This window comes from Eublepharis macularius, chromosome 19 (assembly GCF_028583425.1).
Source record: "Eublepharis macularius isolate TG4126 chromosome 19, MPM_Emac_v1.0, whole genome shotgun sequence".
In the NCBI taxonomy this organism is placed as follows: Eukaryota; Metazoa; Chordata; class Lepidosauria; order Squamata; family Eublepharidae; genus Eublepharis; species Eublepharis macularius.
Genome location: NC_072808.1, coordinates 24,048,273 through 24,061,487, shown reverse-complemented (window position 1 = coordinate 24,061,487; position 13,215 = coordinate 24,048,273). Strand labels below are relative to the sequence as shown.

Below are 13,215 nucleotides of genomic sequence, written 5' to 3'. Positions count from 1 at the left end.
GTGAAATTTGATGAACCACGAACCACATAGTTCGGTTTTTTCCCAGTTCATACACGTGACTGATGGCCCTGCCCCTGGTGCCCAAAGGCCCGTGGGCCGTCTCCCCAGGTGGAGCTTCTCCTGGGCCGCCTGCTTCCCCAGTCTCTTCCCTGGCCTTTCCCTTCCTCTTTAATATACACTCTTTAATATCCAGAGGAGTAAGCCATGTTAGTCTGTAGTTGCAAAATAGTAAAGAGTCCATTAGCACCTTTAAGACTAACCAACTGTATTGAATCATAAGCTTTTGAGAATCACATGCATAAGTGGGTGTCATCAAAATATCGATGGCACCCAATACCAATGCCTCAGACAATCTAATTCAAAAGTCTTCTAATCAGACCGATTCTGGTTTTGGAAAAGGTGTGACCAAACTTGCAATTTGCTGCTCACAAAGTAGATTTCTGGCTCACAACACTGCACTGCTTAGAGGGAACATTGCTGCCAGGTAAGGGGCGGGGAGGCGAGCGGGCCTGAATCGAGGGAACGCTCTGTGTGTGTGTGTGTGTGTGGCTGCATCCTGCACGATGACCTCTCTTCTGGGAAGCGAGGTCACTTCTGGGAAGCGTGGTCACTTCCGGAATTGTGTGTTTCTGGCAGTGCGTGCATGCTTTGCATGCATGCATGTGATAATATAGAGATTCACTACCTCCTTTCCCAGAAAAAAGCCCTGGGGATATATATGCATTGATAACCAGCTAATAAAAGAGTGAGGTTTCAGCACAATGATAGGCCTTTACAGTCATCCTTTTATTTTTCTATCCATACTTATTCAGATATTTTTCCTTCTCTTTTTTTCCCTCCTCCATCTTTGCAGGCTGTCTTTCTCCACCCTTCCATCCTCCCTGCTTTGCTCTTTCCATCCATCAACCCACAGTTCTCCCCCCCTCGCCATGTACTTTCTGTCTTTCCCCACCTCTTCTTCCCATCGACCTCCCCCACCCAGCCCCTCTCTGCTCTGCCTTTCCATGAACTCATCTCCTTTTCAGAACAAAAGGGCCCCTCCCTCCCCTCACTTTCACCCATGGAACATGCATCGCAGAGCGACATTTTGCCTGTTTTCCTATTTAAAGATCTTCTCCCCTCCCCTGCCCCAATCCTTTTTCTTCTTTGATAGTGGGAATGGAGATGCAGGGCATGTCGTTCACCCACTTGTACACCACTGCACACTCCTCCAACAAGTTGGAGGGAAGGAGGGTGGAAATAAATAAATAAAGGGCTGCATTAACACCCCCTTTCCTTTTTGCTGTCTGTGCTGAACTCCTTGGGGAGAGGATGTTTTGTGGGGGAAGGGCAATCACAGTTACACAGGGGGGGTTGCTAATGGTCTCTCTCTCTCTCTCTCTCTCTCTCTCCCTCCAGCCACAGTTCATTCTGGGCTGTGCCAGCTGCCTGCTCCTCTGTTGCTGAGCCACCACGGAGGTTCAGCGAGAGGGCCCAGCCCCAGGTGCTTGGGAAGATGCCTTCCAAGGCCGCCTCTTTGCTTTCGCATGGGCCCTTGTTGGTGCTGCTTCTCTGCAGTGTGGCCGTCGCCATCCAGTTACCCAAAGACTGTGAGTAGTCAAAGCGCTGCTTCTTCTCCTTCGGTATGGTTTGCAAAGTGCGGGTCAATGAGGGAGGGCTGGATCTTGGAGCAAAGTTGGGGGATGTTGCCCAGATTCTGATGGTGGGTAGCATTTTCTCCGGTTTCTGGGCTTAGTACATTCATCCCTGTGGTTGGTTCTTTTTGTGGCATTTTGTTTTTGTAGAGCGATGTTGCCTTGGAAGGAACTTTTTTCTGCTTTTGAGCTGTGTAACAGGCTATAAATTTCAAATTACCATGCAGAATAGTAAAGAGTCCAGTAGCACCTTTAAAACTAACCAACTGTATTGTAGCATAAGCTTTCGAGAACCACAGCTCTCTTCATCAGATGCATGTGACAAAGAGAATCTGTGGTTCTCGAAAGCTTATGCTACAATACAGTTGGTTAAGGTGCTACTGGACTCTTTAATATTTTGCATCTACGGACTAACACAGCTAACTCCTCTGAAACTGCCATGCGTGATTCTGCCTGGGGGCTGACTGGCCATTAAGATTACAGGAATATTTTTGGTGGACCATTTCCCCTAGAGGGTCACTAGTGGCCAGGAGCAAGGACAGCCAAGCCCTAGCAATGCTGCCAGCACATCAGGATTGTAGCGCCACAGGGCCACTCAGCTTGGCTTTCTCCAAGACCATTTTCTCTTCCAAGTCCACTCTGGAGTGGGTCCATTTGACTGCACTCTCCTGAACTGCTTCGTCAGGGCAGGTAGGAAAGCTGAGAGTGAGCAGAAGGTGACCATTGATACCTGGAATACCTACAACAGCTCTCTCCCCAACTGGCTCCTTTCCCTTAGAAGTCACTTAGGGGAATAGTCTTAGTGCCTTCTGGCATCAGCAGCCGTTACATCAGTCTCTGCCCTCCTCTTAAGTCTCTTTCCACGTCTATCAGCCAATGCTCCTCCAGCTAAGGAAAGGAACAAAAACTAGTACCTATAACATGTAAGGAAGTAACTGGGGTCTACTGGGCAATGGTTCATATGACTAATGTCTGGATATGCAACTGAGTCTGCATTTTCATAAGCTAGCTAGTGTGATGTAGCAGTTATTGTGTTGGATGAGGGAGACCCGGGTTCATATCTGCCTAGAAGTTTGCTGGCTCTCATTGGCTTGGTGACATGCTGTCTCTTTCTGTCTCTCAGCTTAAGCCACTTCACAGGGCTGTTGTGAGGATAAAATGGGTAAAAGAAAACAGCTTTATTTGTTTATACCCTGCCATTCTCCCCAATAGAGGCCCAAAGCAACTTATATTGTTCTCATTTCCTCTCCTCCTCCATTTTATCTCCACAATGGTAGGTTAAGGTGAGAGTGTGTAACTGGGGCTGAATCCACACACCTGCAGAGCGTCCCGGTGTTGCGCTAAATGTTCGCTAAACACTCGGAAGTGTAGCGTCTTTCTAGCACGATTCTAGCGAATCACACTAGAAAGATGCTACACTTCCGGGTGTTTAGCAAACATTTAGCGCAACACTGGGATGCTCCACGGGTGTGTGGATTCAGCCTGGCTCAATAGTCACCCCTCAAGCTTCCATGGCAGATTGAGGATTCGAACCTGGGTGTCCCAGATCCTAGCCCAGCCCTTTAACCTCTGTACTACACTGGTTCTCAGTGTTCTGAGTTCCTTGCAAGAAGCATGAGGTAAAATGTAATAGACAGTCAGACACACTGTTCCTGCATAGCGTAGGCAACTTGCTACATAGTAATATTGCTTTGAACTTCTGTAGCATTTTCAGTGTGCGTAGATTTTTGCACCCTTTCCCTTGAGTATACCCCTAATGACCCCTTGAGATGGTCTGATACAGTTTCATTTTATAAATGGAAAAGAGAAGCAAAAAACTTGTGATCTGCCCAAAGCCACCCAGGTTGTCTGTGGCTGTGCTGTGGATGAATGACAGGGCTATACCCACGTATAGGAATATATTCGCTAGTGTCCCCACAGCTTAAGATGCACTTTCTCCAGGTATCTGCTGCTTTGCAAGGGATAGGTGGACTAATCGCACCTTGCCCTCCCCATTTCCTCTGTCAAACCAGCGTGCTGAACTGATGCAAAACAAAGGCTTTGGAATGCCTCCCAAATGTGCTTGCTGGCCAATTTCAGCACCAAGGACAGCTAGCAGACAGGTAAACACACAGTTGTCTTTTCAGCACCATGGAGAGAGCTTGGGGGCAGAACAGTGGAAGGGAATCTGGGAGCCTGGATCCCCAGAGAGCGTGGTCACACGAGAGGCCGCTGAATTTCTTGGGGTTGAGTGTGTAGCGTGGAAGCCTATTTGTTTTACTCGGGTGTGTCTTAATCGCATACAAAGCAAGCGATGGCGAGGAGCTCAGTTTTAGAGTGGAAGTGGTATGTGAAGGTAGGGAGCGAAATCCTCCCCGTAGCCTCTGCCCCCCCCCACTTCCTGCCTTCACATCTAGAGAGACCCTCAGTCACTTGCAGGAACTTCTCTGCATCACAGAACAGCGGGGGTGGGGGGTGGGGGATAGTTTGGCAGGATGTCTGGCCAGCATCCCTCTGGGGAGAATCCCATGGAATAGGGAGTCAATTTGGCCCTGGGCAACAGGTACTGCCCACTCTGGAAAGTGGCTGCCTCTTTGTTGGTGTCCCCTGGTATCCATAGTGGCATTGTAGACTCCCATTGGCGAGGCTGAGCCTGGCCCACTTGGTGGCCTTTCTTTTGGGGTTGGGGTGAGTGAGCAGAGGTCTCTTTCTAGGCCTTGTCTTGGGGGCAGAGAAGTTAGATGTGATTTGTGCCAGGGATCACTAGGGCAAAGCTTTGGAGCTTGTACTCATGATGAGAACAGAGCCCTGAAGGGAAAAGCAAGGGCCTCTGATCATGTGCAGTGTGCCTTTTGCTCCCCTGTGGAGTCCCTGCAGCCGGTCCAGGTTTGTCTTGTGAAAAGTGTGACTTCCAGCCGTCTTAAGGCATACAGCTGCAGTTTTACACCAGAGCTGAGGCAGATGGTCCGCAGGGTAGGCGTGATTTACACCCAGAAAACTGTGAGGAAAAGAATTAACGCCTCCTTCTCCCGGCACTGTGGTCTAGCCCCTCTGTTGTTTTTAAAAGAAATCTGAAACGATCCAATCTCCAGTCTTTCATTGAGCTGTTAGCCAGTCCCATGAGGAAGCGTGCCGTGAGAGCTTCAATATGCATTCACTTATTCCCTGTTTGCAAATGAGGGCAACCTTGTTATCTCATAGAGCATACGTTGATGTGACAGGGAAGGCATGCTTCCTGCTGACCCGTGTCTTCAACACATGTGCAGGAAAAGAAAGACAAAGTGTGAGGTTTGTCATTTCCCCACCCCTCTCCTCTATAATACATTGGCTGCTGTCTGCAGAGGGTGGGGGACATACTGAATGTGAGACTCTGTTGACAACCAGTCACTCTTTGCTTTAGTCCTATGAGTTTACTCTTCTTCTCCTGCTTTCTTGCCTATATATTTATTCCAGTGGTGTAAATGTGCAATGAAATGATCTTGCTGGTTTAGCTGGGCTGGGCTCTCCGCCTTTAACAGGCTCATTTACTTCCACATGCTTATCAGTGTCCACGTCACACATGCACCTCCCCTTTAAAGATGCAAATATGCAATACTGCAATAAAGAAAATAACTCTGAGCATGTACAGAGTGCATTTGCTGCAGAGCAAATTTTCTTCCATGTTCAGGATGAAAGAGCAAGGCTTCTTTAGGGGGTGGGGCTGCAGGGCCTGCTCAAAGCCTGAGTTTTGGCCTCTCATTTTTAGAAAGCAAGCCCAGCTTTAATTGCAGCCCTAATAGGAGAATTTGGGGCTACTATGCAGAGGAAGGCAATGACAAACCACCTCTTCTCATCCCTTGCCTTGAAAACCCTATGAGGTGGCTCTTTACGGCATCACCATGAGTCGGTTGTGACTTGAGGGCACACGTCCTATACTTCCCTTGACATTATTTTGAAAATTCAGATCAGATTTTTAAAGCTTGTGATTTCTACCATACAACCACTTCAGCTAGCTTGGTGTGTGTCTGGCTGTTCCCACTCACTTCCAGCACTCTTTGAAATTAATTTCAAAAGCTTCTTGTTCCAGTTTGCTTAGAGGATGCTGGCTTTTAATTCTGCCCTTGCAGTATTTGCTGTTCTTCCCCTACTTGCAACGTGTTTGTTCTTTCTCTGTCTCCCACCAAGGAATTCATGGACACGTTGCCTAACTTTAATACCCACAACAGACTCTTGTCATGGCTGGCTTTTCCTGATCCATTAATACCATACCATTCAAACATACCTTGCCTAACACTGGTGCCCTCATCCTAGGCAAATCCTTTTCCGTCTGTATGTTTACATACGAGATAAGCTGTTTTTAGATGAGTTATTTGCACCAAGTTTAATGTTGTTGATGCTTTGTGAACCGCTCTGAGTGGTCATTAAGTTGTCCACAGCATTCAGGGACCTTCCAGAGCTTCCTCGGCTTTTTTTCTGATCGTTCCCAAACCTACTTTGTGCCAAAATTATGCAAAAAATTGTGTCAAAGCCTGGATGGATGTTGAGATTTTCCCAGTCTTGCTTACACAGCAGCAATTTTTCCTGTCCCCTCAGTGCCTCTTTGCCACTACTGAGGTGCTTTTCTTAAAATAAGCAAATGAATATTGTTATACTGATATGATTTCATAACAACCTGTGTATCATGGTTGTTGTGGATTTTCCAGGCTGTATTGCCGTGGTCTTGGCATTGTAGTTCCTGACGTTTCGCCAGCAGCTGTGGCTGGCATCTTCAGAGGTGTAGCACCAGGTTTGCTGCTTGGCAAATGGTCCGTATTCCCCAGACCAGAACCAGAGAGCAGTTGGCATTCTGCTACACCTGCTACACCAGGTGTAGCAGAGGTGCTACACCTCTGAAGATGCCAGCCACAGCTGCTGGCGAAACGTCAGGAACTACAATGCCAAGACCACGGCTATACAACCCGGAAAACCCACAACAACCATCGTTCTCCAGCCGTGAAAGCCTTCGACAACCTGTGTATCGTTTTCTGTTAATCAGCAGCTTTGGTTTTTTTTAAAAAGTAAGTCTGTAGCCTCTTTCATTGCTGAGGTGTTGCTTTCCCCCTAATATCTCTGCAATGAAAAGGCCTGAAGTTTTAAAAAAGAATGCTGAGAATTCACAGGACCTGAACTGCATATAGTTTTAAAAGATATTCAATTGCCCATTTTTTAAGAGACTGAAAAAGCAAAGTGGGGTGGCCATTGCTAGGAGACCAGGGCAGGAAGACTGGGGAGGCCTACCATGTGGAAATCCCATTGCCACTAGCAGCCACAGTAACAATGGGAAAACTACACAAGCCTGTCCTTGTGTGGAAAACACCAAAGTTGGACAGAGCCAATATGAAAAGTGTTGGTGAACTCGGAAGTGTATCCCTCTCCCTATCAAGTTTGCCACATTCAGCACCAATCATGCTTGCCCCGGTCCCCCACCCTCTTCTGCCACTTTTATTCTTGCTGTTGCTAAGAGCTGGCCAATCAGGCAGAGATTGGTGGATTGCCCAGCTCAAAACTAGAAGCCAAGTGGGGCACCTTCCAAGCTCCATGCTCTGCACCCCGTGCCCTGAACCTCAGTGCTTGTTTAACTGACGGCAGCCCCGTCGGTAGTCACAGACACCAACTCCTGAGGAGTTGAAGCACAGCACTGCAGCAAGCTGCCTAATGCGCCCGCCACGCACTCTAGCAGCCTCCCTGCATGCACTGAATATATCTGCTGTCTGCCCCTCTGCAAAACCCATGTTGAAAATTGGGACAGTTTTCTTAATTTGAGCTAGGATTCCCAGGGGTTAGATGACCCGGATTGTGGATTGTGAAATAAAAAAATTTGTGGTAGTCTTCTGAGCTACTCTAATAGTTCCCATCACTGCACGTGCCTTATTTTACATGTCAGCCTGCTTAGGTTGACACTGTCCGTGGGTATGTTATTATTTATACCTCTATGTTCTCCCCAGTGCAGACCCAGAGTGGCTTACATAATTCCCCTTCTCCTCCATTTTCTCCCCACAACAACCCTGTGAGGTAGGTTTGGCTGAGAGTTTGTGACTGGCTCAAGGTCACCCCGTGAGCTTCCATGGCACAGTGGTTCTCAAACCTGGTTTTCCTGTATCCTATTCCCATGCTGGCTTTCCATCTTTTTGCCACCACAAACTCAAGGTCTGCTTCTCAAACTGTTGCAGCACATTCAAAGCCTGTTAGCGTTTATGCGTCCTGAAAGTTACATGTTCCAATCAATGCCCCTTCATCCATCCAGGCACCTCGCCTCATCTTGGGATTACTCAGCCGGTGGCAGGTCTCCAACACAGACACAGGGCCAAGCTGTAAGTGACGGATGACACTTGAACGGCAAGTGAACAGACTCACGTGTATTCCTCCCTGTTCACTTGCGCTCCACTTGCGCTCCACTTGATCACATAGTGTTCAGAAGAGGGAGCAGCCATTCCCCAGATTCCCTCTCCAGCCGCAGCCCCAGACTCCAGACTCCAGTGCAGTTGCTGAGAGTCTGCTGGCCTCAAAAGGTAACACTTCAGCAGGCTCAGTGGAGAGAGAAGCCAGGGAAATCCCACTCTACGAAGACCATGGATGGTCTGGCTTGAATGTATTCATGCTGCTTTTCCTCCAGAGAACTCTGGGCAGTATGCATTGCTATGCCCTGCTCCTCACAACAATCCTGAGAGATAGGTTAGTGTGAAAGAGGGTGACTGGCCCAAGGTACTTCCTCCAGTGAAATTCATGGCCGAGTGGAGATTTGAACCTGGGTCTCTCTAGTTCCAGTCTGACACCACCACGGCAGAACATTTTCTCACAGCTGAGTGTGTGAACTGACTTGTGTTGAAAGGCACTACTTGTCTTATGTGACAACAGCAACAACATTCAATTTATATACCACCCTTCAGGATAACTTAACACCCACTCAGAGTGGTTTACAAAGTATGTTATTATTATCCCCACGACAATCACCCTGTGAGGTCAGTGGAGCTGAGAGAGCTCTGAAAGAGCTGTGACTGAGCCAAGGTCACCCAGCTGGCTTTAAGCGGAGGAGTGGGGAATCAAACCCGGCTCTCCAGATTAGAGTCCTGCCACTCTTACATTGTGGGAAAAAATTGCTGGACTGGACAAACTCTTGGGCTGAACTAGCCAGGCCCAGTCTTAAATTCTTGTTCTTCACACATGAACGCTTTACAATTCTGGCAACCAGGCCCTGTACTCATTCTAAGAAAGACAGTTCAGAGTAGTGGTTAGAATGTCAGGTTGCTGGTAGATTCAAATCCATGCTCTGCCTTGGAAGCTTGCTTAGGCCGGTTACACACTCTCAGACTAACCTGCCTCACAGTAGCTGTGTGGACAAAATTGGGGGAGAAAAACATGCTGTATTACTAGATGTTAATAACCCACGTATCCTTGAACTGACTCAAAACCTCCCTCAGCATTCTGACCCTTCTGAAGCATATTCAGTTCTCATTTTGTTATGTTTTGGATTTTTATTCCTTTGGATTATTTTGCAGAGCCATAATTTCCCGTTTTCCTAAGAAAAACTAGAATGACTCTCCAGCTCAACTTTGATAGTTTAGTGAGAGCTTGTAATGTTTATTTATTTATACCCTGCTTTATTTATACCCTGCAGCTTACAGCATCATTTGCTCCTTCTCTACAACAACCTTGTGGGGTAGGCTCAGCTGAGCGAGTTACTGGCCCAAGGTCCCCCAGCGAGCTTCCCTGGTAGAACGGGAGAAGGAACCTGGCTATCCCAAATCCTAATCTGAGTGCTCCATCAGGCTGGTTAAGACAAATTAAACATGACAGTGGAGGGGGATGTATTTTAATTCTCCCAGGGCAATAAGAAATTAGGGACTGGCTCTGCTGAATGGCTCTGCGGTGCTGTCTCAACAGGAAGGCATATGCTTTGTATGTAGAATGTCCAAGTACGTTTGTGACGCAGTGGATTGAGTGTCCGACTAGGATCTGGGAGACCTGCAGTCCAATCCCTACTTAGCCACAAAGCTCACTTACTGGGTGACCATGGATCAGTAGCATTCTTGCAGTCCAGCCTACAGGCACTAGAGATCACATTGCAAATTTACAATGGCTAATGGAACATACCAGGGAATTTCAGAAGAAAATCAGCCTGTGTTTTATAGATTACAGCAAAGCTTTTGATTGTGTAGAACATGAAAAGCTATGGAGAGTCTTAAAAGAAATGGGGGTGCCACAACATCTGATTGTTTTGATGCACAACCTGTGCTCTGGACAAGAGGCTACTGTCTGGAGAGAATATGGGGAAACAGAATGGTTTCCAATTGGGAAAGGAGTCAGACAAGGATTCATATTATCTCCCTACCTGTTCAACCTCTATGCAGAACATATCATAAGGAAAGCTTGATTAGATCTAGAAGAAGATGGAGTGAAAAATGGTGGAAGGTACATTAACAATTTGAGATATGCAGATGACACCACATTACTGGTAGAAAATAATGAAGACGAAACGACTACTGATGAAGGTTAAAGGAGAAAGTGCCAAAGTAGGATTACAACTGAACATCAAGAAGACAAAAGTAATGACTACTGAGGAATCACACAATTTTAAAGTTGAGAATGAGGAAATTGAAATTGTTCAAGATTTTCTATTCCTTGGCACAATCATCAACCAACAGGGAGACTGCAATGAAGAAATCAGAAGAAGATTGAGACTTGGAAGAGCAGCTGTGAGGGAACTAGAAAAGATCCTTAAAGATAAAGATGTATCTCTGGGAACCAAGATCAAGATAATCCAAATTATGGTATTCCCCATTACTGTTTATGGATGTGAAAGTTGGAGAGTGAAGAAGAAAATTGATTCATTTGAAATGTGGTGCTGGAGGAGAGTTTTTCGGATACCATGGACAGCCAAAAGACAAATAAGTGGGTACTAGATCAAACCAAGCCTGAATTCTCCCTAGAAGCTAAAATGACAAAACTGAGGCTATGGTACTTTGGTCACATCATGAGAAGACAAGATTCTCTGGAAAAGTCAATAATGCTAGGAAAAGTAGAAGGCAGTAGGAAAAGAGGAAGACCTGAAACGAGATGGCTTGACTCAATAAAAGAAGCCTCGACCTCCAGTTTGCAGGATCTGAGCAAGTCTGTTAATGATAGGACGTTTTGGAGGTCTTTCATTCATAGGGTCGCCATAGGTCAGAAGCAATTTGACAGCACATAACACACGCAAAGCCTACTTCACAGGGTAGTTGTAAAGATAAACTAGGGATGGGAAAACTGTGCACCTTAATGGAAAAGTGGGATAAACGTATACAGGGGAGAAACAGCTGGCTTTTTCGTTTAGTTTTAAAGGCTCATATGTAACGTGGCTGGAAAAGATCTTTGCTGGCTGGCTGTCCGGCATGAGATGAGCCAGTGACCTTGATTCAGTATCTGGTTGCTTCTTGTTTCTGTTGGCTGTGCCAGGAAATCCAAGCCTGAAAGCCTCTCTCTCTTAGCTTGACGCATGTAGCTGGAGTATGCTTGGGCAAAGAGGCTATTTGCTGCAGCGTCACTGCTTTCCATAATTTTTAAAAATTTTGAAGTATATGAAAAGACATAGAACTTCAAACTACAAAGCATCCTTCACAGATTTAGACAAAAGAAAACAGGAAAGGGGAAGGGCAAAACATTCTGATTGAATATTCTGACAACATCTTATGCCATAATAAATGTGGTCGTCTTTCAGGGCTCACAAGACTGTAGCCCAGCTGTCCCTTTGGAATATACCATGGCCGTTTTCACACCTGCCCGAAAGAACACACGAAACTCACGGAACGAAGCGTCTTCCTAGTGTGATTTCCCGGCACAATCCCCTTTAATGGCGCAATGACATCAGAAATCGCATCATTAAACGGGATCTTGCCAGGAAATCACGCTAGAAAGATGCTTCATTCCGTGAGTTTCGCTTGATCTTCTGGAGGCTTTGGCTGTGTGGAAACGGCCCATTTCTGCGTAGCAAATATCCAGGGCTTTTTTTCTGGAAAAAGAGGTGGTGGGACTCAGTGGTGGAACTCAAGACTGCACAATGACGTCACTTTGGGTCAGCTGGAACAAGGGGGGAGTTTTTTTAAAGTTTAAATTGCCCTCTGCGAAAATGGTCAAATGGCACTGAGCGACATGGAGGGCAATCTAAACTCCCCTCTGTCTGGAGATCTGGGGGCAGGGCCACCGGCCATGTGACATTTTTAAGAAGTGCCGGAACTCCATTCCACCATGTTCTCAAATTGTTATTCATGAGTCTTTTGATGCTTATTGCATCCATTATAAACATTTGCAAGTTTTGACCGTGTTAATAATACTTTTAATTCATTTTGTACAACATTCATATATAGTAAATGGTTTAGAGCCTTAAGAAGCTTGTATATAATTCAAAGGGTTCCCCCCCCCCCCCCACACACACAGAAGCCAGTATCTGGTGATTAACATTTTAGCTGCTGATCATAGCCACGATATAACTTTCACTTGGGATCTCTTTCCTAATCCCTTTAGGTATCCAATCCAACTGACTCTTGAATCTAAGGACCTAGTGCTTTTCTAATAATCTTGGGAATTTTCACCCAGATTGTTTTGAACTACCATCTGTGTCTTTTCTTGGAATCGGCTCAAAATTATGATTCACCTAATTTAGTTAGGAGCACAATTCTCGAGCGCCTATGAGCTCCCTCTCTCATTATAAGCCCTGGGGAGGGGGCCTCAGCCTTCCCCCAGAGCTCCTTCTTGCTGCCCCACCCCCTCCCAATTTTGATGTTTGTGTATCTCTCCTCTCCCCTCTCCCCTCATGTCTGTGATGAACAGGCAAGTGACTCCCTTGAGACGCTTCCCCTCTCTTAATTGGGCCTCTTTCAAACCTGTCGCTGACTCAACTAGATGCAATGTTTCCTATAAGAATCAATTCAACTTGCCTTAAAGCGGGGTGGGGGGGGGTGGAACGAGTTGGCCTTCCCGTTGCTCTGACCTGTGTGGGTTGAAGACACCCGCTGAGAAAAGGCTGTTCACTACAATAAGTCGGCCACCTTTTGAGCAGGTGCCTGTTGCTGTGTTTTTAACTGTCACCAAACCAAAACAAGGGACTCCTCTGAAGTAAACCAAAAAAAGAAAGGCACTGCCTGTTGGAGGGAAACACAATGATGTGATTTTGATAATAGTTTTTTGATAATCCACGGGAGGACCAACATACTCCAACGGAAATTTACGCCGAAAGCTTCACCGTTTGGGAACTGTTAGTCATAACGTTTGTTAAATTGTGGTCAAAAGTGTTGATTATGAAGGGATTATAATACTGGCAAACTGCTTGTCATAACATTGGTTAAATTGTCGTGGTCATAATGAGCCTTTGAAAAAGTGTTGATTATGAAATGGAATTATAGCGCTGGCACACGCCTGTCAGGCTCCGCCCATTTAATAAATCCCACCCACAACGAGCTTTGTGCCACTAAGGCTTTGTGGACTGTGTGTACATCACAGCAAGAAGGAAGAGTGTGTTGGTCCTCCTGTGAACTTATTTATTACTATGATGTTTTGCACTATTGAGCACTCGTTGCACTTTATATAAATTAAAACAAAATTATTATCAAAA

The 13,215-nt window shown here is 46.2% G+C and overlaps 1 protein-coding gene across 1 annotated transcript in view; it reads left to right on the top strand.

The window, feature by feature from the left end:
- Nucleotides 1–1,404: 1,404 nt before the first annotated feature.
- Nucleotides 1,405–13,215, top strand: part of L1CAM (L1 cell adhesion molecule) — a 97,863-nt gene continuing 86,052 nt past the window's right edge. The window contains exon 1 of the mRNA XM_055003450.1: nucleotides 1,405–1,589. Within this exon, the coding sequence (XP_054859425.1) occupies nucleotides 1,496–1,589 (94 nt within the window). The 5' untranslated portion in view covers nucleotides 1,405–1,495. The remainder of the gene's footprint in view (nucleotides 1,590–13,215) is intronic.